At 56.0% G+C, this 24113-nt stretch overlaps 8 protein-coding genes across 8 annotated transcripts; 5 read left to right on the forward strand and 3 right to left on the reverse strand.

Moving 5' to 3' along the window:
- Nucleotides 1–634: 634 nt before the first annotated feature.
- EI97DRAFT_429128 (glucosamine-fructose-6-phosphate aminotransferase) lies at nucleotides 635–3717 on the forward strand. The gene is made up of 4 exons (XM_033797371.1): nucleotides 635–1110; nucleotides 1198–1268; nucleotides 1344–1575; nucleotides 1718–3717. The coding sequence occupies exons 1-4, from the start codon at nucleotides 1106–1108 to the stop codon at nucleotides 3492–3494; spliced, it is 2085 nt and encodes a 694-aa protein (XP_033658582.1). The 5' UTR covers nucleotides 635–1105; the 3' UTR covers nucleotides 3495–3717.
- A 156-nt stretch (nucleotides 3718–3873) lies between these two features.
- EI97DRAFT_463443 (Lumazine synthase) lies at nucleotides 3874–4903 on the forward strand (the record flags this gene model as incomplete). Its single annotated transcript, XM_033801358.1, has 3 exons — nucleotides 3874–4041; nucleotides 4214–4379; nucleotides 4447–4903. The coding sequence occupies exons 1-3, from the start codon at nucleotides 3993–3995 to the stop codon at nucleotides 4901–4903; spliced, it is 672 nt and encodes a 223-aa protein (XP_033658583.1). The 5' UTR covers nucleotides 3874–3992.
- Nucleotides 4904–6292: 1389 nt separating this feature from the next.
- On the forward strand, nucleotides 6293–9983 carry EI97DRAFT_438451 (histone H3-K4 methyltransferase Set1; the record flags this gene model as incomplete). Its single annotated transcript, XM_033799495.1, has 3 exons — nucleotides 6293–6628; nucleotides 6718–9787; nucleotides 9880–9983. 3 exons carry the CDS (start codon nucleotides 6293–6295, stop codon nucleotides 9981–9983), a joined length of 3510 nt encoding a protein of 1169 aa, XP_033658584.1.
- Nucleotides 9984–10769: 786 nt separating this feature from the next.
- EI97DRAFT_359560 (WD40 repeat-like protein) lies at nucleotides 10770–12284 on the reverse strand (the record flags this gene model as incomplete). Its single annotated transcript, XM_033794938.1, has 3 exons — nucleotides 10770–10909; nucleotides 10988–11311; nucleotides 11354–12284. Coding segments are annotated over 3 exons (1395 nt in total), but the record flags the coding sequence as incomplete, so codon positions are not given.
- A 424-nt stretch (nucleotides 12285–12708) lies between these two features.
- On the forward strand, nucleotides 12709–18173 carry EI97DRAFT_429132 (uncharacterized protein). The gene is made up of 5 exons (XM_033797372.1): nucleotides 12709–12990; nucleotides 13170–13325; nucleotides 13432–16460; nucleotides 16512–16645; nucleotides 16699–18173. The coding sequence occupies exons 1-5, from the start codon at nucleotides 12935–12937 to the stop codon at nucleotides 17791–17793; spliced, it is 4470 nt and encodes a 1489-aa protein (XP_033658586.1). The 5' UTR covers nucleotides 12709–12934; the 3' UTR covers nucleotides 17794–18173.
- Nucleotides 18174–18343: 170 nt separating this feature from the next.
- On the forward strand, nucleotides 18344–19743 carry EI97DRAFT_429133 (farnesyltransferas-like protein). Its single transcript, XM_033797373.1, has 3 exons — nucleotides 18344–18639; nucleotides 18697–19134; nucleotides 19217–19743. The coding sequence occupies exons 1-3, from the start codon at nucleotides 18422–18424 to the stop codon at nucleotides 19506–19508; spliced, it is 948 nt and encodes a 315-aa protein (XP_033658587.1). The 5' UTR covers nucleotides 18344–18421; the 3' UTR covers nucleotides 19509–19743.
- EI97DRAFT_429134 (tryptophan synthase beta subunit-like PLP-dependent enzyme) lies at nucleotides 19741–21758 on the reverse strand. The gene is made up of 4 exons (XM_033797374.1): nucleotides 21388–21758; nucleotides 21112–21165; nucleotides 20758–21046; nucleotides 19741–20638 (listed from the first exon to the last, which is right to left on the reverse strand). Exons 1-4 carry the CDS (start codon nucleotides 21495–21497, stop codon nucleotides 19847–19849), a joined length of 1245 nt encoding a protein of 414 aa, XP_033658588.1. The 5' UTR covers nucleotides 21498–21758; the 3' UTR covers nucleotides 19741–19846.
- Nucleotides 21759–22491: 733 nt separating this feature from the next.
- EI97DRAFT_19198 (l-lactate dehydrogenase-like protein) lies at nucleotides 22492–24046 on the reverse strand. Its single transcript, XM_033793606.1, has 3 exons — nucleotides 23435–24046; nucleotides 23020–23306; nucleotides 22492–22971 (listed from the first exon to the last, which is right to left on the reverse strand). Exons 1-3 carry the CDS (start codon nucleotides 23700–23702, stop codon nucleotides 22513–22515), a joined length of 1014 nt encoding a protein of 337 aa, XP_033658589.1. The 5' UTR covers nucleotides 23703–24046; the 3' UTR covers nucleotides 22492–22512.
- Nucleotides 24047–24113: the final 67 nt, after the last annotated feature.

The raw sequence follows: 24113 nt of genomic DNA on the forward strand, positions 1-24113 counted from the left end.
GTGTTCCCTAAAAAGGCGATGCAATACCACTACTGATTCCATCATCAATAATAGTACTTGTAAATAGACTACTCCGTTGGTAGACTTCAGCATATCGAAAAAGGAGGATCATGCCACGAGTCGAAAAGGGATCTACATCGGTCGTGATACGCTAGTTGTTTCTATTTTCTGCTTGCTTCTCCTGCTGCGCCTCCAGGTCCCGACGACGGACGTCTTTCTCGGCGAAGATCAGGAACGGGCGACGGAGGAGGTTTTGTCTATTATTGGCCGAGGGGGGCCCGATGGGACTTGTGGTGTGTGCGTGATGACGAAATGGAGAGACATGAGTTTTGTTGCGGAGTGTGTGAGGGATTGATGGATGAAAGGGGGAGGATGTACACAGTACAGAGTCCAGTATATGGGCTTCCAAGGTTTGATTTTGGGGAGATATACAGTACATAGTGGAGATGGAGATGGAGGGGGAGGAGGGGGTAACAGAACGACAATAGTGGGATTTAGGAGTGTCAACAAAACAACACGAGACCGAACCACGACTCCTACACAATCATGGAAAACAAACTGTGCTTGTGCAGAGGAGGAGGGCCTGGGAATGTTCTTTTCGATCTTGTCGGCAAGAAACTTCTCACAAAGAAGTCCTAGGCGGCGCCACCGCCACGACGCCAGAGACGGGGCTTGCAGCAAGCTGAGGAGGGCAGGCCAGGGCGTGGGCGGGCGTGGGACCCACCGCCTCAAGCTGTGGTCGACTTGTCGACTTGTGTGGACTGTGTGGAGACTCTGGGCGGCTGCACACTCGCGGGTGTGCACTGTGCACGGAGTGGGCAGACACTGCTGGAGCCAGAGGAGCCAGTATAAAGGCGCCTGCAAACAATCAACACCGCTGTTTGCCGCACACCGTCTTTCCCTCGTTCCTGCTTCCCTCCCCCCACCCCTCACTCCGCGATCTTCACTCCTCCCCCTCCACTCCCCCAACTCCAAAGACAACCCACCCTCGTCCTCTCTCCACTACCGCTACCCATAACCACCTCCGTTCGCTTTTTCCACCGCTTGCAATCGCTTCTGCTGCTACTTCGGCCCTGCTCCCAATCGCTACACACTCTCATTCGCCATGTGGTAAGTCGGCCAAATCTACCCCTCAACCCTCTCCAGCGACGGGGTGAGGGGAAACAATTCCATTCCCGTCCGCTAATCCATCCACAGCGGAATCTTTGGGTACATCAACTATCTGGTCGAGAAGGACAGGAAGTACATTCTTGACACTCTCCTCAATGGCAAGTTATTTTCCTGACAACGAGCGACTCTCGTCGCCGACTTGTACCGGCTCTGGCTAACACGCTAACTCACAGGCCTCTCCCGACTCGAATACCGCGGCTACGACTCCGCCGGTCTCGCCATTGATGGTGACCAGAAGAATGAGGTCTACGCTGTGAAGGAGGTTGGCAAGGTCGCTGCTCTCAGGAAGCTCGTCGAGGAGCAGAACTTCGACCTGTCCAAAGTTTTCGAATGCCACGCCGGTATCGCCCACACTCGCTGGGCCACTCACGGGCCCCCCTCCCGCATCAACTGCCATCCTCACAGGTACGTTCTGTCACACTCCGTTCCTGCGCCAACGGACTGGTGTCAGCACTCTGAAACATCTGCGACTGTCGATCCTCCGCTCTGCACCCGCCGTGCTACCATTTTTTCAATCGCAGCAGCGCTAACTTGTTGTATCTTCCAGGTCCGATCCCAATTGGGAATTCGCCGTCGTCCACAATGGCATCATCACCAACTACAAGGAGATCAAGACGCTGCTTGAGTCCAAGGGCTTCAAGTTCGAGACCGAGACGGACACAGAGGCGATTGCCAAGCTTGCCAAATACTTCTATGATAGACGCAAGTCGGACATGACCTTCCCTGACTTGGCCAAGGCCGTCATCAAGGAGCTTCAGGGCGCATTCGGTCTTCTCCTCAAGTCCGTACACTTCCCCGATGAGATCATTGCGGCCCGCAAGGGCTCTCCCCTCGTCATCGGTGTGCGGACAGAAAAGAAGATGAAGGCGGATTTCGTCGACGTTGAGTACACCGACGAGACGACTGCTCTTCCCGCCGAGGAGGCGACCCAGAATGTCGCTCTCAAGAAGGCAAACACCTTGCTTGCTCCGCCTGACAAGTCGCTTCTTCACCGCTCCCAGTCGCGTGCCTTCCTTTCCGACGACGGCCTTCCCATTCCCACCGAATTCTTCCTCTCGTCCGACCCTTCGTCCATCGTCGAGCACACCAAGAAAGTCCTGTACCTCGAGGATGACGACATCGCTCACATCCACGACGGCTCCCTCAACATCCATAGGCTCAAGAGGGACGACAAGTCCAAGGATGTGCGCAACATTGAGACGCTCGAGATCGAACTCCAGGAGATCATGAAGGGCAAGTTCGACCACTTCATGCAGAAGGAGATTTTTGAGCAGCCCGAGTCGGTTGTCAACGCCATGCGTGGGCGCCTGGATGCCGCCAACAAGACCGTCACCCTCGGTGGTCTTCGTCAGTTCATCAGCACCATCCGGCGATGCCGCAGGTTGATCTTCATTGCGTGCGGTACCTCGTACCACTCGTGCATGGCCGTCCGTGGCATTTTCGAGGAGTTGACGGAGATTCCCATCTCCGTTGAGCTCGCATCAGACTTCTTGGACCGCAAGGCCCCCGTCTTCCGTGACGACACGTGCGTCTTTGTCTCCCAGTCTGGTGAGACGGCCGACTCTCTCCAGGCTCTCAGGTACTGCTTGGAGCGCGGTGCTCTCACCGTCGGTATCGTCAACGTCGTTGGCTCCTCCATCTCCCTGATGACGCACTGCGGTGTTCACATCAACGCTGGACCCGAAATCGGTGTTGCTAGCACCAAGGCGTATACGTCCCAGTTCGTCTGCATGGTCATGTTCGCGCTTTCTCTGAGCGAGGACCGTGCCTCCAAGCAGAAGAGGAGGGAGGAGATCATGGAGGGTCTCACCAAGATTTCGGACCAGTTCAGGGAGGTGCTCAAGCTCGACCAGCCCATCAAGAAGCTTTGCGAGCGCTTCAAGAACCAGAAATCGCTGCTGCTCCTTGGACGTGGTGCCCAGCACGCCACTGCTCTGGAGGGTGCCCTCAAGATCAAGGAAATCTCCTACCTTCACTGCGAGGCCGTCATGTCTGGCGAACTCAAGCATGGCGTGCTTGCCCTGGTCGATGAGAACCTCCCCATTGTCATGATCCTCACCAGAGACGCCATCTTCGACAAGTCGCTTAATGCGTACCAGCAGGTCATTGCCCGCTCCGGCCGGCCCATCATCATCTGCCACAAGGACGACCCCGAGTTCCCCGCCGACAAGACGGACAAGATCGAGGTCCCGGCCAATGTGGACTGTCTGCAGGGTCTGATCAACGTCATCCCCTTGCAGCTCATGGCCTACTGGATGGCGGTGGGCGAGGGCCTGAATGTGGACATGCCCCGCAACCTGGCCAAGTCGGTGACGGTCGAGTAGATAAGTATGTAAAAGCACCTTGGGGAACTGGCGTACTAGAGGTGTAATTACACTGAGCGACGGAATCGTTTGGTTTGGTATTGTCACGACTTTGAGAATCTCATCATGGCTCGGGGGATTGTTTTGTGCTGGCCATTATGAGCCTGGGGGGATTGGATGGAGGCCTCTACCTCATGTATCGAGCATGTTATACTCACTGGTTTAATTGGATGGATTACATTTATCTTACTCGCTCTTTGGGCTATTGAAGTGAGACTAACAGAATAATGGCTCTCCCCCTGTGGCTTGAAAACAGAGACCAGCCACAGCCGCAAGCGGTCCTTGCGTCTCGGCGCGGGGAGGGATGGACGGGGAGGCATGCCAGGAACGAGAGCTGCCCCTCCCGATCAGATCCGTCTAATATCCGAATCGTATTCATATCACTCCCACACGCAGCCAGATCTTCTTCATTGCGTTACCTGAGCAATTGAATCTGTTGAAAGTATATAATTGTTGAAAATGGCTACTGGCACTCTGAAAGGCCCTGGTGCACCCAAGGCTTATGATGGTAAGCTCCCGCCATAATCCCGTCCTGTATCCTAATGGGCCGCTCTGCTTGTTTCTGAGCGATACAAGGAAGAGTTCCAGCGCATCCAGACTCCTTGTGTTTTGAATTTGCCATTCCTGTAGCTCCTCCTCTCAGTGTTCCGACTGCTCGCTGACAATTCGTCTTCAATCAGGCTCCGGTCTCCGCATCGGCATTGTCCACGCGCGGTGGAACACCAAGATCATCGACGCACTGCTTGACGGTACCGTCAAGGCGCTCAAGGACTCGGGCGTGAGGGAGGAGAACATCATTGTACAGAGCGTACCGGGCAGCTGGGAGCTGCCCATGGCAGTGAAGCAGTACGGCAGCCCCCGTCTACCGATCCCTTCTAGGACCTTATGTTTTAGCTAAAACCATCTGCTGCAGAATGTACTCGGCCTCCCAAGTGCAGTCCTCCTCCTCCAGCGGCATCGTGGGCGCCGCGACCGACCTCCTCGGGGCCTCCGCCTCGGACCTAACCAACCTCTCCCTCACCGGGTCGTCCTCCCAGAAACCTACCACCACCGCTGCTGCTGCCGCCGCCTCGTCCGCCCCCTTCGACGCCCTCATCGCCATCGGCGTGCTCATCAAGGGCGAGACCATGCACTTTGAGTACATTGCCGAGAGCGTCAGTCACGCCCTCATGCGCCTGCAGTTTGAGTCCAATGTCCCCGTCATTTTTGGCCTGCTGACGGTGCTGAGTGAGGAGCAGGGGCTGCAGAGGGCGGGCATCGGAGGGGCGAGCGGTGCGGAGGGACATAACCATGGGGGGGATTGGGGGAGGGCGGCGGTTGAGTTGGGGGTTAAGAGGAGGGGGTGGGTGGAGGGGAGGTTTGTGGAGTAAGGTGTTTATCTCTCTTCATCGAGGAGGAAGGATTGGGATTCGGATGGATATGGTATGGGAAGCGGGTACGCGGTAGATCTGGTTGGGTGTATGATATACCATTTTCTAGACGCTTATTTGAAGGGCGGCGAGGTGACAGCGTCGGGTGTACTCTGGCGCGTTGAGGGAACGCTTGCGCATGCCGGATATTCGCACAAAAGTATGCCATTGTTCAATTGCACCTTGGAACGCAGGATCTATCGCATCATGCGCTTTGCGTTGCACACGTAGAGTATATGCTGCTACAACACTGAATCTTCGGCGCCCCCTCAAAGTTACATGTATGATGTCGCTTCACGTGAGCGCCAGCAATACCCCCTCCAATGTGTGTCGCAGAATTGACCGTGAAGATAGTATGGACGGTAAACGCCTGCGACAGGCCCGGCAACACTGGAATGGCCGTTGGGCATCACTCGTATTATATTTTGAGGATGCTGAGCATGAGGCGATAAGATGACGCAGGGGCGGAGAGGTGCGGGTGCGGAGCGCAAAGGGAAGCTGCAGAGAGGCAAGGGCGGGCGGTCCGCGGCATGCGGCGAGGATATAGACGTGCTTTTCGCTTGCTGCTCAGTTAGTATAGAATTGATATCGGACGGACAGTCTCTGGGTTGTATGCAGGTGGTGTTGATGAAAAGAGGAAGAGTGTCGGCTCTGTCCCCTTTCTTGGAACGAGAACTGCGCCAAGACCAATCCTCACTTCAAAGACGAACCTCATTCCATTGACTTGCCTGCTCACAACCACCCGCCGCCACCTCTCTCGCCATATTCTCACGGCTCTCTGCCTTCATTGCGGGGATTTTTCGCAGCGGACCCTTTCTCTCCGCTGCCATCGTCTTCGTTGGCCGAGTTCACGCCCGCGCAGAGCAAGCCGGGGTCGCGCGTGTGTCGTTCTTCCTCGACCGCGTCCTTCCTTGCCATCTCCTGTACCGGCAACGTCGTCCGCGTTCTCCACTTACTTCTTCCCTACAGAGATGAGGACGCGTTGCTAGGACCTGCTGCTAGCACTCGACGCCAGGTTAGGTCACACGCCTCCGCGACTGCACCACCCAGCAGACACCCTACCACTTCGGAGAATATCCTCGATACGCGCTCGACAAGCGATCCTACTCATAAGCTTCCTTTCTTCGTCTCGACTGGGCCCGTCTACTTTGCCCATAGGCAGACTGCCCAGGTGCGACTCCGACGGCACTAGCGCCACGTGCATCATATCCTCCACCGGTGAAGGCAACGCTATATACCATTCAATAGAAGACCATGAACGCCGTTCTAGTCCTCTGTTGAAAGGCCATACCTCGAGCGAGGAGTGGTTATCTCCACTTCACCCCTCTCACACCGCTCACTCACGACACCATGTCGTACGTGGGACAGGGCGCATCTCTACACACCCTTACACCATTGACAAGCACAGACTCGTCGCCGCCGGGCAAGCCCCCGAGCCCGCGATCCGCAAAGCCTGCGAATGACTCGACACACGCGTGGGTTGGTTCGGACAAGGCGCCGTCGGCATCTGCGAAGAACATCACCACCATGACGCCCGCGCACACCCCACCGGAGCCGCCCGTATCCTCACGGCCGACAAATGGCAGAATGGGCTACCGCGCCATCTACGACCCTGCTCTCGATACTAAACTCAACGCGACGCAAAAGAAGGGCGGCAAAGTCGTATACAAGGAGATAGTAGAGAAGGTACGTGAGTGAGATACATACATACACATATACCCACCCGAAGATGTGGTCGTCCTGCGACATGAAGGCTGACTTGACTTGTGTTGCAGGGCGACCCATCTCCCCCTCCCGATCCCCGTTTGGCCCTCCCGGGTTACACCACCGGTGGTTTTGTCATGCCACTAAAACAAGGACAAAGGCACAAGTTTAAGATTCGACCTGCGCCGTACAATTTCAAGCCGTATAACTTCGACCCTCGTATCTCCTGCGGCCCCGATCCAGCGACCCAAGTTGTGGTCACGGGATTTGATCCATTGACGCCAGAGTCTCAGATCCGCGCATTCTTCAGCTCTTTTGGTGAAGTCGCGGTTGTGGAGAATAAGGTCCACCCTGACAATGGGAGCCCTCTCGGGATATGTCTGGTCAAATACCGGGACACGCCCCCATCGCGCAAGATTCCTTGTGTGAAGGCTTCCGATTCGGCTAAGCGAGCGCAAAATGAGGGTACAAATCAGCGGCTTGGCCTGCGCGAAATCAAGGTGCAGACGGATCGCGAAGGCCGTAAGTGCGAGACTCTCGTCGCCAAGTTTGTGGAAAAGAGCAGGGCGCAACAGGAGAAGCTGAAACCCAAGCTTCCGCAAGCTGCTCAGACGGCCTCGCCCGCGACTCCGACTGCGCCTAACCTGGCTGATCTACCTGCGAATGTGCCTAAGGGACCGTCTGGGAGGGGGACTGGAATGCGGCCGATATTACACATGAACGGACCACCCATGGGGAAAAAGGCGGCTTTGGCACATCTCATCGAGTCAGAACCCATAAAACCACGGTTGAAGCGGACACCGTACATTTTCATCACTTGCGAATCCGTTCCGGTATTAGGCCCGACGATTGAACATCTTCAGAAGCGACTCAAGGCATGGAACTGGACTTCCGTACGATGCGATCGTTCGGGTTACTTCATTACCTTTGAGAATTCCAGGCGGGGTGAGGAGGAGACGGTGAAATGCTATAGGGAGTGCAACGGGCTCCCACTCTTCACCTACACAATGGTCATGGAGTGCCAACCCTATGGAGACCCGGACTATGAGCGGAGTCCCAGTCCGGAACGGGTAGCAGCCATGAACAGGCGAAAAGCCGAAGAGGAGAGGATCAAGAGGGAGGAAGAGGAAGATGTGGAGTTCGAGAAGAAGCAGAGGGCTGAGGAATTGGACCCCGTCAAGGCCGCACTTGAAATGCTGAAGCAGGAATTCAAAGAGAAGCTGGTGGGCGATGTCAAGGCACGGATCGCAGGCCCTGCATTGCTCAAGCTGATGGCTCCCGAGCGGCATGCGGCAAAACGGAGGAAACTGAATATCCCCGACCCGCAAAGCAAAGATGATGCACGGTTGCCTGGTCTCATTGTTCCTGGCATTGATGCAGCGGTATCCGGTCCTCTTCGCCCTAGCGGTTTTGCAGGGAAATTCGGCCGCAAGCCCCTTGGTCCTTACGATCCCAATCGCATTCGAGGAAAGAAGCAGGTGCGGCCTATTAATGTGTATGGAGATGAGCGCAGGAAAACGACGGCTCCTAAGCGGAGCAATGTGCGCGGTCTTCATCACGCGCTGCTCATGCGAGACGAGAAAGAGGATTCTGATGATGAGAATAGAAGTTCCTTCACGCGTGATACTGAAGAGCAGGAGAGTCGACAGATCAGCCGTGCTCCTTCGACAGATGATGAAGAGGAGGAATCCAGCAGAGCTCACCGCGCAAAGAGGCGGCGTATTGAGGCCGGATGGGGTGAAGACAGCGACGATGAGATGATGGACGATTCACATGCGCGCAGTTTGCTTGCCCACCTGATTCACAAGGATCCGGAGAACATGGCTGAGAAGGAGCTGGAGCAGGTTCTCGCCATTCTGCCGCGTTCTTCGCCGATCTGGAAGAAGGCGGACAAAGCATTGAAGGGCTTCAGGAGGCTTCGTATGATTGAGCAGGAGGCGGATGCGATATTTGGCGTGGAAGCAAACGAAGACAAACTCGAGCCTGAGGTGGTCGTCACTCCTGTGCCCGCTCTGGAGGACGAAGAGGGCAAGTCTAAAAAGAAGGCGGCGAAGCCCAAGAAGAAGACGAAGAAGCAGCTTCAGGAGGAAATCAAGGCCGCGCAGGTTGAAGTCGTCGAGCTGCTACGAGAAGAGGAGGGGATTCCAGAGGAGGAAGAGGAATTGAAAGAGGAGATCACGCCTGCGCCAGTGCTAGAGGGGCCTCAAGAGGAGGAAGAGGAGGAGCGGGCTTCGGTCCATTGGGGAGTGTCGACATCGCATCCCCGGCGCACCGTGGAAGACGACCCTAGCGTCGTCATGGACATTGATGGATGGCAGCACATGCTCAAGGACGACGAGGACTTCAGACTTTTGAGCAAGGCATTAATGGCAGAGGTTGTGGCCAGGATTGGAGACGCGCATACTTGGGCATGGAAGCAAAAGCAGATCAAGCATCTCAATCGGCCCGGCGAGGAAGGCGTATCTCGGACGGAGACCAAGATCCAAGGGTACTATGTGCCGAACCCCACAGGTTGCGCCCGGACAGAAGGCGTCAAGAAGATACGCGAGTCGGAGAAGTCAAAGTACCTACCGCACCGCATCCGCGTGCAGAAGGAGCGCGAGGAACGGCAGCGGCAGGCCAAGGTCGAGGAGCGCGGCACGGCCGTTGTGGAAGGCTTCAAGTTCAGCACGGGCTCCAAGACGACGTCGACGTCCAACTCGCGCGCGAACCGGGCCAACAACCGGCGCCTGGTCAACGACATTAACATCTCCAAGACGATTGGCGGGGCCGACGGCGACGCGATCCGCTTCAACCAGCTTAAGAAGCGCAAGAAGCTCGTCAAGTTTGACCGGTCGGCGATCCACAACTGGGGCCTCTACGCGCAGGAGAACATTGCGGCCAACGACATGATCATCGAGTACGTGGGCGAAAAGGTGCGGCAGCGCGTGGCGGACCTGCGCGAGGCCAAGTACGACATGCAAGGGGTGGGGTCGAGCTACCTGTTCCGCATCGACGAGGATACGGTGATTGATGCGACCAAGATGGGGGGCATCGCGCGGTTCATCAATCATAGCTGCACGCCGAATTGCACGGCCAAGATTATCCGGGTGGATGGGACGAAGAGGATTGTGATTTATGCGTTGAGGGATATTGGGCAGGGTACGTTCTCTTCTCTCTTCTTTCTTTTCCCTCCTTTTTTCTTTTGTTTTATACCCTTTTTCTAGTTTACCATGGGGCTAACCTGAGTGTAGATGAGGAACTCACGTACGACTACAAGTTTGAGCGGGAGATGGACGCGACGGATCGGATCCCTTGTCTCTGTGGGAGTGTGGGGTGTAAGGGGTTTTTGAATTAGGCGCGGTGGTTCTGGCGATTGGTCTTGGTCGGGTCGCGGGTCCGCTTGCATCGTGCTGCTGGGTCTGGTATTGCGTATGGCGTATTGTCCGTAGCTCTTGTTATGGCTACTGCATGGAAATGGGAGGGGAAAAGAGAAATCAGGAAAAACGGCGTGGAGGGAGCAGGAGGTGGAGGAAGGTGGAGGAAGGAGGGTTAATTGAGATATCCATCGTCCCTTTTCTGGTGCTTCTTCTTTTTCTTCTTCTTCACGTTTCTCACTTGAGCTTGCTCTACTTGGAGCTGGGACGCTTTAAGCATTCCTCTTTTCGTACCAGTGAGGGTCTGGGTTGGTGTAGGATAGATACCTTTTTCAACAATTCGGGTGGTGGGTGGGAATATTACCAGGAAAAAGGAGGGGTTTACGTCCAAATTGGTGAGGCAGTCGGGATTTTCGCGTCTTCTTCTTTCGTTTTTCCCGTGATGGTCGCTGGTTTCCTCCGGCTCGGTTTATTCTTGCACTTGTATTTGTGTGCATTGATGTATGCGCTCTCTGCGCTTTTCGTATGCAAGAGGAGGTAAGGAAGGCATGGTGAACATTTGAAGGAAAGGAAAGGGAAAAGAAAGGGAAAGGGAAAGAAGGTACATAGATAGGTATCAACTCAAAATATCTATGGAGAATTACAAACATCTCACTCACAACGGCTGACTGCTTACATGCCTTCTACGCCTGCTCCTGCTCCACTTCTACCTCTTCCTCTTCGTCACTGCTGGATGCACTCCCACTGCCACTCCCCTCCTCTCCAGCGTCTTCATCTACAGCTTCCTCCGCTTTCCCCGTCATAACAAACGCTTTCAGGCACGTAATCCGCGTCCCCGTGCTGTACGTGCCGATTAACCTCCCGACTTGGTTTGCCGTAAAGTCCTTTCCTGCCTGTTGCTGTTGCTCTTTCTCTTTCTCCTGTTGCTTCTCCTTCTCCTCCCCGGCCTTCTCCTTCTCAGTCCGCGCCAGACCGCGATCCCGACCAGATCCCTTAACCTCCTCAGCAGAAACGTACCAAAACCGTACCGACCCATCACTACTCCCCGTCACGACGAGATATGCCGGCTCGACATTGTTGGCGTGAGCGTCTGTAGATCCTGTAGATTGGGGGATGGGCAGGATTTCAAAGTCCTTGATGCGGCCCGAGATGCCTGCGGCGGGCCCACCGAGTTGGGCGATGAGTTTGCATGGTTTTGCTGCGGTGTCTTCTTTCCCTGGGGTGTTTTGCGTGGTCGGTAGGTCGTCGTGGACGCCAGTGTTGTAAAACATGACTCTCCCATCCTCGGTCGACACGACGAGGATACTACCTCCCTCTTCCCCGTCCTCCTCCTTTTGATTGTCATCACCACCAGCAGCAGCAGTGCCAGGAAGATACCTCATCTGACACACCTTTGTCCTCGGCACGGGCACCACCGCACCCCTAACCCGACAATCGATGCCAAACACCACGACACCCCTCTCGAACCCGGCAGCGAATTCCTCCCCCGCAGGATCCCAAACGACCTTCCTCCCCTCCCCACTCGCAAACCTCCCCTCCCCCGCCGCCCCCAACACCTCGCGCCCAAACTGCAACACCCCCGCCTTTTTTCCAGTAACCAGATTCCACAACCGCATACACTTCTCCCCCTTGGACACGCTAAGCATGAGCTTATTACTCGGGTGGACGGCGAAATCATTAATACCGCTAGGCACCTCCCCGGGGGCCGCCGTGTCGCCGCTCGGGCGACCCTGGGGTTTCGGGACGGGCGCGCGGATGACGGAGAGGGGTTCCCAGTCCCGGGTGCGGGTGATGGCGATGGTGGAGTCGGACGAGGAGGAGAGGAGTTTGGTGCGGGTCGGGAAGGAGAGGGTGGTGATGGGGCCTGTGTGGTGTAGGAGGGAGCCGAGTTCCTTGTTTTTTGCGTTTTCGCTGACGGAGGGGTTGAGGAGGAGGGTGGGGGGGAGGAGAGGGAGCTTGGCGGTTGAGGAGGTGGAGGTGGATTTGGAGGGGGGAGGCGGGCATAGGGAGAGAGAGTAGATGTTGATGCGCTCGTCGGTGCCGCCGGTGGCGAGGAGGAGGCGGCCGTTGGGGTCCGAGGGGGGTGGGGGGGAGAGGGCGAGGCACCGGATTGAAGAGGTGTGGGCGGCGAACAGGAAGGTGTCTGTGAAGGAGAGGGGGGACTCCTTGGGGGTATCATGTGCGGGTCCCGTGCCCTGGAGGGCGGTTTGTGGGATCGTGGCCGTGAAACCGTGGAGGACGCGCTCGTAGGAGCCCGTGACGATTTGGAGGGTTGTGGTTTCGGCGGCCCAGGGATTGCCGTGACTCTGTTGTTGCGCTGAGATTTCCTTGCTCTTTGATGAAGGGTTCGGTGTTGAGACTTGGGATATCGAAGGCGTGTCTTTACTCGTCCCCTTCCGGTCCTGCTCTTTCGCCTTGGTCTTCTTGCCACGGTTGGCTACCCCGTCGGCGTGGTCTGCCGTATCTCTCTTCCTTTTTGACATGGTGCTCTTGTTGATATTTCCTTCTCCTCTCTCTGGATCTTGTTGTGCTGAACTTTTTCTCTGATAACTTTCAGCACCAGAGACATGACGGGGCAGAAAATCAGTTAGCCGAGAGTTTCTTTCCATAAAAGGACTAGCGCAGTCGCAAATAGCCTAGCGCCTATTGCCCCGGCCAAGGCGGTCAACGCCTCCTCCCATTCCGAAGGCAGTCGCCCACCGGTCGCGCCTGCCTTGTCCCAAACAACAAGCAACTCACTCTCACTCGCCTTCCGCTGCCTGCCTGCCCATTACGGGGCGCCGTGATCCCCTTCCCCCCCAGCAAAAGCGACTTCCACCCAACAACCCCCATCAACCATTTCCCATCCCCATCTCCATCGCCATCCCCATCCCCATCACCCACGGCGACACTCGTGGACAACGGATGTCGGCCGCTGCATCCCCTTCTTCTTATGTCCCTCGACGTCCTTCGTGATGCGTACATACGGGAGAAAAAGAACGAGATCGCGTAAGTTACTCTCCTTCACCCTCACCCTCGTCCAAAATTCGTGCATCGCGTCTCTTTCGAAAGCGCCGAGCGATGCGACACCGAAAAATCGCTCCGATTTTGTTTTATGCGCGTGGTTGCGTTGTTGCGTTGTGGTTTTGTTCTGTGGCTGTTCGTTTTGCTAACGCTGGGGGTTGCAGGGCCTGCGATCTCTCGCGCAAGCGCAAGTTGCGCGAGCTGTACTGCGTCAATGTGCTGGTAGCGCGCGGGTTGCCGCCCCAGCCCGGCGAGTGGTCCTGTAGTGAGGAGCCGGGGACGCCTGAGAGGAGCTTCTTGGATGCGAATGATGTTTCTAGGTATGGTTTTACTTTCTGGTTGTATTCTCTGATGTGTATTCTGGTCTATTTCCTGCCATGTCCAAGCACATCCCCTCCCTCAACCACACACGCTAAACCCGCACAGAGGGCTGCGCTTTGACGAGTCCACTCTACCATACCCCACTGTTCAACCTGCTTTACCTTCGACTCTGCCTTTTCAGTCGCCTGCAAAACACCATGTTTCGTCACCCATCTCCAAGTCTCTACCACCACCTTCCGTTCATGTGCCCGTTAGCCTGGAGGACCAACTAAGAGCTGCTTCCGCCTCGCCGTCCGTGGCAAATCCATCATCTCCTGTTGTCTTCCCAACTGGAGTCCACCAGGATGCGACACCTGTTCCTGCCGCACCATCGGAATCTTCACCGATCCGCCCAGAAGAGGCCGAACCGGAAGCTTCGCGCTCCCACCTGGAAGGGCGACCCGTTACGGATGTCCCGCTCCCGTCACCCGCTGTCGGTGCTTCTCTCTCCCAGGCGTCTCAATCCACCGCAAAGGCCGCCGAAGTAGAGGTGTCTCCCGATGGCCCATCCGCTGATCCTAAGTTGGTGGTACCGCCGTCAGCTGAAGACAATGATGCGCTAGCCGAGCAACATTTGTTGAAAGAAGCTGGATTAGCGAGGCCGGCCAATGTTGTCCATTTGCCACCGCAGGACGTGCAGGAAGCCCGGTTGAAAGAGACGGAGAAGCACCTGGCGCAGGCAAGAGAGCAAGACGAGAGGAGGAAGGAGAAGCTCACGATCCCTACCACGAACGCACACGCAGATGTCGTTTCGTCGCCATCGTCCACAGTTGGGCCCTATTCGCAGGCCACCCCTCATGCTGCTCAGCATTCCCCAGATACCAGCCCGGATAGGGAATCCTTCAAGGATCGCACTGATGCCATGGAATTGGATCCGGCGGCTCGACAGGCCAAGGAAGAGCACGAGCGTGCCTTGCAGAAGGAGATGCAGGAAGCCAGAGAGCGAGCAAGGGGGGACAGGTCGATTACGCCCGAGGTGGAGCGTCAGTTGCAGCAGGAAGAAGCAATTCGACTTGCCAGAGATGGAAAGTCACGCTTGGACGACTCTGCGGGACTGCCTCATTCTCTGACCGAGCATGCGGAAGAGGTCGTAGACCAAGTGTCGACGGAGGCCCCTGACGCCTCCGAAGATAGGGCCCCACAGGGGCCGTCTACGGATTCGTTGCCTACGCCCGCTACCGTTGCGGCGGAGACTTCACCTTTGGAACAGGAAACTGGCAGAGAACGAGTGCCAATCTCCACGAGGACGGATCATCCAACTCCACCTGCAGATGTGGACGTTGAAATGGGCGATGCGGCGTTACCATCTCAGGAGGATGGCGTCACCTCGTCGAAGCCTGAATATGCGCCGCAAGAACACATTTCCAAGGAAGGACCACAGGAGCCATCTGTTCCAGAACCGAACACCGCGATGGGGGAAGAAACAACAACACGGAAGCCCATGCTTACGCCCGGATCCAGTAGGCTATCAGCCCCCTCGGAGAGTCCGTCTCGGTCACGACCCCGGAAGAAGAAGCGTAAAGAGATCTCCACGGTAGTCTTCGCGAAACCGGATCCCCAGAAGTCCATGAAAGCTCTCCAGCTGCACAACGCCGAATATGCAGCTCTTCAGGGTGCCACCGATGACCCGAGTCGAGACTACCTCTACTCGCTATTCAAGTATCAGGCGCAAAACCCCCCGCGTTCACGCACCCTTGTCGAGCTTGTTGCGTCGGCCAGCAAAACGGTTTCGACTGCGGGTGTTCTGGCCATGTTGCGTGAGTCCTCGGATTACAAGATCCTGAAGAGGGTGTATCAATTGCAAAATGCGAATCGCTGGTCCTTGCGTCAGATGCAGAAGTCCGCCGAGCCTCCCCGCCCCACGTCGCACCTAGATCATCTGCTCAGGGAGATGAAATGGATGCAGACGGATTTCAAAGAGGAACGCAAGTGGAAGAGATCGCTGGCTGCCACGTTTGCCCACTGGTGCGCTGAGTATGTGAATAGCAGTGCTGAAGACCGTGCTTCTTTGCGTATCAGGGCGCGTGTTCCGAACCCGTCCGAAAGATCAAACTCAGACACGGATATGAACGATGCGCCAACCCCTGACCTGGTCCATTCGGGAGCAAACGAGACTGAGAGTGAGTCATTTGCTGATGATGAAGAACTGCTTGCCAAGGTCATCTCCAACGCCCCTGCTGGTTTATTCTCACTAGGCTCCGACGACGTGGTGATGAAAATCGATCGAACGCCGGCGAGCGATTCGATGCTTATGGAGCTACCGATGTACGAGCCAAACCTCGAAGCTGGCAACGACGTCACGCCGGTTTCGTTTTGCGATCCACCCATCCTTCCAGTATCGAAGTTCATCACCGGAAAACTAGTGTCCAAGATAAGAGGTCCGCCAAGGAAGCGAAGCCGATACGAGTACGATTCGGAGGATGAGCCCTCGAGTCCGCCTAGCAGAGCAGGTACTTCTGCGGAGCATTCCATGCCATCTACCCCTGGTAGAAGGCTGTTCCATCGCAATGATTTGCCTCCAGAGATGACCGATGTGGCATTGTTCAACCCTGATAACAAGCACATTCGAGACCGACTTCACGCCGCGCACCAGTTCAAGCCCCCGACCGAGTTCCAGATGCCCTCTGTTAGCTTCTTCGAGAATCGTACCTCGTCGCAATGGTTGTGGGAAGAGGACCAGAAGTTGCGTGGTCTGGTGAGGGATTATACGTTCAACTGGTCTTTGGTGGCACAGCAGCTTTCGTCGCCATCCATGTTCGTTTCCGGCGCCTGTCGTCGGACGCCTTGGGAGTGTTTCGAGCGTTGGGTTCAGTTGGAAGGACTACCCGGAGACATGGCTAAGACCCCGTATTTCAGGACGTACCAAAACCGTCTGGAGCAAGCGCAGCGGACCGTCTTGGCGCAACATCAAGCCCAGCAGCAGTTACTGCAGCAACAAGGCCAGCAAGGGCAGAATTTGGCCGCACAGGTACGCAGGCGGACCAACCAGCCCATTAGGGTGGAGCGGAGAAGAGACAACCGGTACCTCGCTATCATTGATGGCATGAAGAAATTGGCCAAGAGGCGTGAGCAGATGGCCCAGAAGCAAGCCGACGGTAAGGACGAGAAGGATTTCCCGAATGGTTCAGAAGCTGACAGAAGTACAGCCGCAAAAGCCGCCGCTCTAAGGAGAGCAGCTGAGCCTGCACAAGTAAAGACCACTGTTCACACGCCCCAGGAAATAAGCAGACTGAAGTGGGAGAAGGAGGAGAAGCGGAACCAGCAGATTCTGCAGATGAAGGTACGTTTGTCAAGAAGACGATGCAATGTAATCTAGCTGCTGACTTGACGAAGGCTCAAGCTGCACGTGCTAATCTGGCCAATATGCCCGGCCAGCCTGGGGCGGTGAACGCAATGATGGCGACACAACGGAATGGCACTCCTATGGGTAATGCTCAGATGGCTCAGCAAGCTCAGATGGCCATGGCAGCCCAGCATGCAGGCCTTACGGCAGCCAGCGCCAACATGACTCCTCGGCCGCTTCCTGGACAGCAAGGCATGGCAGCAAACTTCCCCAACCCAAGCATGAATGGAATGCCAATGAACAATGCAGGCGTGCCCCAGGCGCAAATGCATGCCTCGATGCAGAATAACCAGCGGATGGGACCTCCAGACCAGATGCGGATCGCGATGCAACGCGGCCAGTTCCCCGTGAACAACCAACACCAGTTCCAGCTCCAACAACAACAGCTGAACATGGCTAATAACCTGGCGGCGAATATGAATATGGGCAATGGGATGCACAGCGCAAACATGATGGCTTCCATGGCTAACCAGGGCGTGAACGGCAACATGAATGCGTCGATGAATGGCGTATCGAACAACGCGGGCTCGCCGCGGATGAACCAGGTAGGCTCGCAGATGCAAAGCCCTGGCCGTCCGCACATACCGCAACTTATCCAGATCCAAAACACGCTCAAGGCGCAGAACCCGGATTGGCCTCCTGAGCAGGTGCAACGAGCTGCTTCAGAGCATCTTCATAGATTCATGGCTAAGCAACGCGTGCAGGCCATGAACGCAGCGGCGGGAGCTGCTTCCAATCTTGCCTCGTCGCCACAAATTGGGAACAATGTCTATCTGCAAAACCCGAACATGCAGAATTCGCCATCACCGAACCCGGTTCAAAGCTACCAACAACAGCTCCAGCAGCGCATGATGAGCCAGAGACAACAGGTTGGGAGTCCCGCCATGAATGGTCGTCCAGCCAGCCGAAGCGCAACACCCCAGAACCCGCAAGGAGGAGGAATGCAGAGTCCGGGCGCTGGTGGTACTGGTCCAGCGGGCCTAGGTGGTGCCACAGGGGTTGGTAATCCCGCTGGTGTTGGTAGTCCCGTTGGTGGCCCTGGGACTCCCGGTACTGCTGGCGCTTCTATGCAGACACGTCCCTGAATGAAAGGGCACGACATGAATGAGATGAAGTCAGGAATTCCTTCGTCACTGTGCAATTCCATGAAGCCACACCTGTATTGAATTGTATATGTATTTTAATGATTGGATGTGCTCCTTGCGAAGGTGGAGCTAGGGAGCAGTCATGGGGCTTCAACAGGTTCGAGATGTCTACCGTCACAAATGGAAAGGGGGAGCATGCGGGCGGTGAGCGGCGTCTAGGCGTCGGGGTCTGTCAAGGGATTTGTGTGAGTTGGGTGGAGTTTAGCTGCTACCATAGATCAACCGATGGTGCAAACCCCCTTTGTGACAGGCACGAGGGTGTACTCCTAGGAGCAACACTTGCATGGATCTATCCAACTCGTTCGCCTTTCATATATGCAATCTGCCGATTTTCAATCCAGAGTACCGCGTATTCTTTAGTAGTTATTGTTCTTAGCATTATACCTTCGACCAGCGAAACAGGACTAGACCCGCCAAGACCTACGCCATTCACAATTGCATATAGCTAGCTAGGTCACCGCTCTCCCCTCCAACATTATTCCTCCACCACCGAGTAGTCGGCACATTCCTTTTTTAAAAACAACTTTTCGCTGTCTTCTTCGCTGCGGCGGCGACGACGACGACGACCATGACGAAGTTCTACCACGACGACCCGGCGTGGGCGGACATTGAGCCCATACCGCAGGACGACACGGGACACCCGCTCGTAGCGATCGCGTACACGGCGGAGTACAGCGAGGCCATGGGGTACCTGCGGGCCGTCATGGCGCGCAACGAGCACAGCGAGCGCGTCCTGGCGCTGACGGAGCACGTCATTGGCATCAATCCTGCGCATTATACCGTTTGGTATGCATTTACTTGCTATGGCTTTGAACATGAATCTAACAAACGTACTCGTTCCAGGCTCTACCGCGCGCGCACCCTCGAGCACCTCTCCATCCCGCCCTCGGACGAGCTCCGCTGGCTCAACCCCATCGCCCTGTCGCACCTGAAAAACTACCAAATCTGGAACCACCGGCAGGCCATTGTCGACCGCAGGGACTCGTGCGAGGGCGAAGCGGACTTCATCGCCCAGATGCTGGACCAGGACGCCAAGAATTACCACGTCTGGAGCTATCGGCAGTGGATGGTGGAGCGGTTCGGGCTGTGGCGCGATGTGGGGGAGGTGGCGTTTGCGGAGGAGATGATTGGCAGGGATGTGAGGAATAATAGTGCGTGGAATCATCGGTTTTTTGTGCTTTTTGGGGGGAGGAAGAAGGGTCAGGCTGGGGAAGGGGAGGAGGAGGGGAAAGAGGAAGAGGAGAAGGAGAAGGAGAAGGAGCTTGTGCAGAGGGAGATTGAGTACGTTTCCGAGATCATCCTCTCCTTGTTGTGATGAATTTGCGATCTTGCCGGAAAGACAAAAGACGCTGACGAAGAGCAGATACGCCAAACAAGCCATCCGACAAGCCCCCCAATCGCAATCCGCATGGGACTACCTCCGCGCCGTCCTCCGCCACGCCCACCTCCCCATCTCCACCATCGCCGGCTTCGCCAACGAGTACAACGACGTGAGCCCTCCGCGAAGCCTGCACGCCCTGGAGGCCCAGCTGGAAATCTACGCCGAGCAGAACAAGGTCGACGAGGCAAGGAGCACGCTCGAGGCCCTCGCCGAGTTCGATCCCGTCCGGAAGCCGTACTGGACGTATCGGCAGAAGGAGTTGGTTGTGGCGTAGTGGTGCGCTGCTACGGGGTGAGACGCCGTAGGATTGGGTTCGAGGGAGGCGTGCGAGTATTTAGTTGAGGCATGACATTACCACACTACGGTCGAAACGATACCCGGATGGCGTTTTGGTTGGGTTTATGGCGGCCGGTTTTGGGTTGGATTATTTTTCTAAGGGCGGGTATTATATAGGATATGGTTGATATTTTTGATACCATAACGCCACCATTCATTCATGTGTGATGGAGTGAAAACATTTCTTCGATCATTACTACTTCCGCGTCTCTGAATCTATAGACTCCAAACACCCATCGTTCCTAACCACAACACCACTCATCTCCTTGCCCTCCCTCACGGCATCGTAACCTCACTCGGCACCGCCTCCCCATTCCTAACCCCATCCCCCACCAATCCATCCACCCCAACTATTTCCTTCCCAAACTCCCTCCTCCACCCCTCCAACATCTCCACCGTAACCGCACTCCCCCCACAAAGCACAACAACGACCTTATCCTCTCTCCTCACCTTCCTCCCCAACGCCCCCTCCAACCGCCCCACATCATAGCACAGCGCGACATTGACGCCGCACGCCAACTCGACCATGAGGCGCTCGTCGTCGGCGAGGCGCCAGCATGCCCTGGCGGCCTCGGCGTCGGACAGCACGACGGACTTGACGTGGGAGCGGAGAGCGTACTCGAGGGTTTGCGGAGTGACGCGGCGGGCGCCGAGGGAGGTTGCGGCTGAGGTTATGGTGGGGAGGGAGATGAGGGTGCGGGCGGAGAGGGAGGCGGCGAGGGAGTGGGCGCCGTGGGTTTCTACGGCTAGGACGGTGGGGTAGGGGTAGGGGGACGGGGAGGGGGAGGGTGAGCCGTGGGTGGTGCCGTTGGAGGGGGTGCTCATGTCGGTGTCGTTTGCCTCGTTGCCGTTCTTACGGGAATATCGGTCCGGGTAGAAGACGGGGAGCCACGTGTCTAGGCCTTGCATGATGCCGTTGAAGAGCCCCCCGCCGCCAACGCTGCAGATGATGACGTCTGGGGGAGAGTCGTCGGGGAGTTGAGATAGGATTTCGGGGATCAGAGTCGAGTGGCCCGTCCAGACGTCTGGGTGGTCGAAGGGAGGGGCGTAGATGGCTGAGGGGCCGGCCTAATAGAATAAAAAGAACCCTTATGTTAGTCTTCACGATAGAATATAAAGCGTGGTGAAAAACGCGCCCCATGGAGATGGCAACGAGTGGGTGTAAATAGTGAATATATATCACTTACCTTCTTCATGACCTCGTTCCTCAAAAACGCATCCGCGTCCTGCCACGTCTCGCCCCGCTGAATCACCTCGTGCGCGCCCGCCGCCTTGAGCTTCGCAATCATGAGCGGCTTCGTTGACAAAGGGACCACGACGGTGCAGGGCAGGCCGAAGGTGCGCGAGGCGTGCACGGCGGCGAGGCCCGCGTTGCCGCCGCTCGAGGAGAAGATGTGCGGTTGGGGTTTCTCGGAAGAGGGAGAGGGTGAGGAGGCGAGGTCTTGGAGGCGGCATTGGATGTAGTGGCCTATTCCTCTGTGGGGAGGAGGGGGGAAGGTGTTAGAGATGGGGGGTGAGAATAGGGAGAGGGGGATATGTACCGGGATTTGAAGGAGCCCGAGGGTTGGAGATTTTCGAGTTTGAGGAAGACTCTGCTTCTGCGAGTTAGGATTGTGGTTTTGGTATTGTGGCTTCTAATTGTGGAGAGATATGGGTGTGATGGGAGCTGCTTTGGAGACGTGGAGAGAAGTTTTTCGAAATGAAGGACGAGACAATAAGTGGTCTTGGAACTGGAGAAAAGACAAGTTCTAGGAGACTTGGAAGAAGGGACCGAGCAGGAAGAAAAGAGATGTCAAGCGGAAAGGTCAAGATCTCACCATCCCGCAGCCTGCGAAAGCGCATACGACTCCCTCAACGGCGTCTCCACCCAGGCTTTCTTACTCTTTTCGCCCTCGCGCTTGGGCACCTCAAATTCCTTAAACGTCATGTTGTAATTGTTGAAGAATGATACCCTTTACAAACCAATGGCGCCTGAGAGTCTTCTCTGGCTTCAATAAGAAAATAAACGATTGTGGTGTTGATGAAGAATCGAAGTTCCGTCGACGAACGCTTATCTCCTCGAAAGATTTTCGGACGGAAATAATAAGAAGTGGCGATGGATCCACAACAAGGTCCCTTGCACCTGCGGATTCCTAATACATATGTATACACGCCCTTCGACATATTATATCAGCAACTAGCAGCCGTCTTACTTCGACATTGTCACTGCTGCAGCCCCGCCAGTCCGCAATCGGTCGTAGGATTACCCTAAACTTCCTCTTATTAGCGCACCCCTTTCAAGACTCAAAAGGCTCTCCGCCGGAAACAAGTTGGGTCCCGGGACTACAATCGATTACCCCATAGATAGCTCCCATTACCCTATAGATACCTCCTTCAGGCAACTCTTGCAATAATCGCTCGGGAAAGCTAGCGATGTCGACTCGGCCAAAGTAGCGTATAGGGTGCAATGTGACGCACAAGGCTCGCATGGTCTTGCTACCCGGCGGACAACGTTTTCCGTTAACCTGGCTACATCCCTTTGAGCGTGAATCGTGATGCAACACTTGCGGCTACATGATCTACGATGGAAAGGTGAAGGAAACGCTGGTTCCCGATCGGCGTCCGGTTAGTAGCGGCATGCCCTTGCTGCCCCGCGTCTGGCGAAGGGCGGGGTGTGCGCCCTGAGCGTGTCATTTGGGATACAGGTATGATGGTAGGGACGAGGTGTGAAAGGCATTCCGTCGGGAAAGAACATGGGTCGAGACGGTGGTCTAAACAAGGATGAGGTGGCAGGTGGAAGAGAAAGGAGTGGGTTTGATCAAAGAGTGGAAAGTGGAAATGTGTATGTCATAGTGGAGATTTCTGATAGATGTAATAAGCTTTTATCACTTAGACATCTGATGTCCTCAGCCCTGTGTTAAAGGGTCTGCCTTCATTCCTGACCGCATCTGCTCTCATCACCACTAACTCCCCGACCCATCACCCCCGCGAACCGTTTCCTTCTCCAACGCACTCTGCAACTCCACCTTCGCCTTCAACTCCATCTCCACCCCGTCAATCACCCCCCTCAAATGCCCCGCACAAGCCTCCAACTCCCTCCGCTCCCCCTCATCCAACCGCATCGGCATCGCCCGCACAATCCCCTTCCTCCCAATCACCGCCGGCATGCTCAAACAGCACTCCAGGTCCGGCTGGTAGTACGACAGCGGCCGCACGCAGCGTACGTCGTAGAGGATGTACTTGCAGATGCTGGCGGCGATGTTGCCGATGCCGTAGGCGGTGCAGCCCTTGGACGCGATGATGGCCGCCGCCGCCCCCCGCGTGTGCTCCGCTATCTCCTGCTTGAAATTGGGAGTGAAGTGGCCCTCGGGAAGGGCTTGTTCGAGCGGCGTCGTGCCGATGGTGATGCTCGACCACGCGATCTGCACGTGATTAACAGTGAGAAGAATGATGGGCTGGATCTGACTTACAAACTGGCTATCCCCATGCTCGCCCAGCACATATGCATCGATACTGTTAGGCGCTACTTCGGCCCTCTGCGCCAGCACGCCTCTCAGCCTTGCTGAATCCAAGGTCGTGCCTGTGCCCAGCACCTGCGACTCCGGCAGCCCAGACAGCTTGCGCGCAAAGTACGTGAGGATGTCGACGGGATTGGCCACGAGAAGAGCAATCGCATGCGGGTTGATGGGCTGCATGGCAGAGAAGATGGTGCGGAGAATGTTGAGGTTGCGTGAGAGGAGCGAGAGGCGGGATTCCCCTGTGAAATGTGAGACATAGGTAAGAAAGGGAAAATATGGACAACTCAGAGTAAGGGAAATTCCCGCAGAAGAGTGAATATAATCTTGAAGTGATCGATAACTGATCAGAAACTCAAGGAAAACGTACCAGGCTTCTGCTTCGCCCCAGCAGTGATCACTATGATATCCGCCTGTGCAGCATCCCGCGGCGTCCCAGCCCTCACCCGCGTGCCATTGTTGCCCCGAAACGTCGCATCGTTGAGGTCCCTTACCTGTGCCTCCAGCAGGTCCGTCTTGGGATCTACCAGTATGACTTCGTTGCAGATGGGGTTGAGGACAAGCGTGTACGCTAGAGTTGCCCCGACTTCGCCGCAGCCAAAGATGGCGATGGTCCTGTTGAGCTTCTGCTCGTCCATTCTCGAAGTTGCTTGCTTCTCTGCGACTTTTCTTAGGTTTTGTTTGTATTATGGGGAGGTGAGGTCAGGTAGAGCCGCATGAGGGGTAGCTCTTGGATACCCCACAGATTGGTGGAAGAGCTGTCCACACAAAGCTGAGCTAGGACATTGGCTAGGAGAGTAAGAATGAGGCGCGAAGCATGTGCTATCACACTCTTGAAAATAGTGCTCTAACCGTCTATAGTTGTTCTGCGTGCTCAACTCTCATGGGGGGACCGGTTTCAACCCAATGTCGAGATATGGACACATACTCTGTACGCCGCTGAGCACTTAGTCTACCGTATACATCTCTAGATAGCCCATTTTCGGACCTTGCGTAGTTAAAGAACCATAGTAAGTTCTGTATAGGCTGGAGGAAGCCCCTCTTGGAAA

Source organism: Westerdykella ornata (assembly GCF_010094085.1).
Source record: "Westerdykella ornata strain CBS 379.55 unplaced genomic scaffold EI97scaffold_1, whole genome shotgun sequence".
NCBI lineage: Eukaryota > Fungi > Ascomycota > Dothideomycetes > Pleosporales > Sporormiaceae > Westerdykella > Westerdykella ornata.

Bases quoted from the DNA above. Each gene is read 5' to 3' on its own strand.
- EI97DRAFT_429128 (XM_033797371.1), top strand. The intron at 1,269-1,343 runs GCAAGTTATTTT...GCTAACTCACAG, and splicing joins TCTTGACACTCTCCTCAATG to GCCTCTCCCGACTCGAATAC. The intron at 1,576-1,717 runs GTACGTTCTGTC...TGTATCTTCCAG, and splicing joins ATCAACTGCCATCCTCACAG to GTCCGATCCCAATTGGGAAT.
- EI97DRAFT_429132 (XM_033797372.1), top strand. From the start codon at position 12,935: ATGTCCCTCGACGTCCTTCGTGATGCGTACATACGGGAGAAAAAGAAC. The intron at 12,991-13,169 runs GTAAGTTACTCT...TGGGGGTTGCAG, and splicing joins GAGAAAAAGAACGAGATCGC to GGCCTGCGATCTCTCGCGCA. The intron at 13,326-13,431 runs GTATGGTTTTAC...AAACCCGCACAG, and splicing joins GATGCGAATGATGTTTCTAG to AGGGCTGCGCTTTGACGAGT.
- EI97DRAFT_429133 (XM_033797373.1), top strand. From the start codon at position 18,422: ATGACGAAGTTCTACCACGACGACCCGGCGTGGGCGGACATTGAGCCC. The intron at 18,640-18,696 runs GTATGCATTTAC...TACTCGTTCCAG, and splicing joins CCTGCGCATTATACCGTTTG to GCTCTACCGCGCGCGCACCC. The intron at 19,135-19,216 runs GTACGTTTCCGA...GACGAAGAGCAG, and splicing joins CTTGTGCAGAGGGAGATTGA to ATACGCCAAACAAGCCATCC.
- EI97DRAFT_429134 (XM_033797374.1), bottom strand. From the start codon at position 21,497: ATGACGTTTAAGGAATTTGAGGTGCCCAAGCGCGAGGGCGAAAAGAGT. The intron at 21,166-21,387 runs GTGAGATCTTGA...AACTCGCAGAAG, and splicing joins CTTTCGCAGGCTGCGGGATG to CAGAGTCTTCCTCAAACTCG. The intron at 21,047-21,111 runs GTACATATCCCC...TCCTCCCCACAG, and splicing joins TCGGGCTCCTTCAAATCCCG to AGGAATAGGCCACTACATCC.
- EI97DRAFT_19198 (XM_033793606.1), bottom strand. From the start codon at position 23,702: ATGGACGAGCAGAAGCTCAACAGGACCATCGCCATCTTTGGCTGCGGC. The intron at 23,307-23,434 runs GTACGTTTTCCT...CACATTTCACAG, and splicing joins TGGGGCGAAGCAGAAGCCTG to GGGAATCCCGCCTCTCGCTC. The intron at 22,972-23,019 runs GTAAGTCAGATC...AATCACGTGCAG, and splicing joins AGCATGGGGATAGCCAGTTT to ATCGCGTGGTCGAGCATCAC.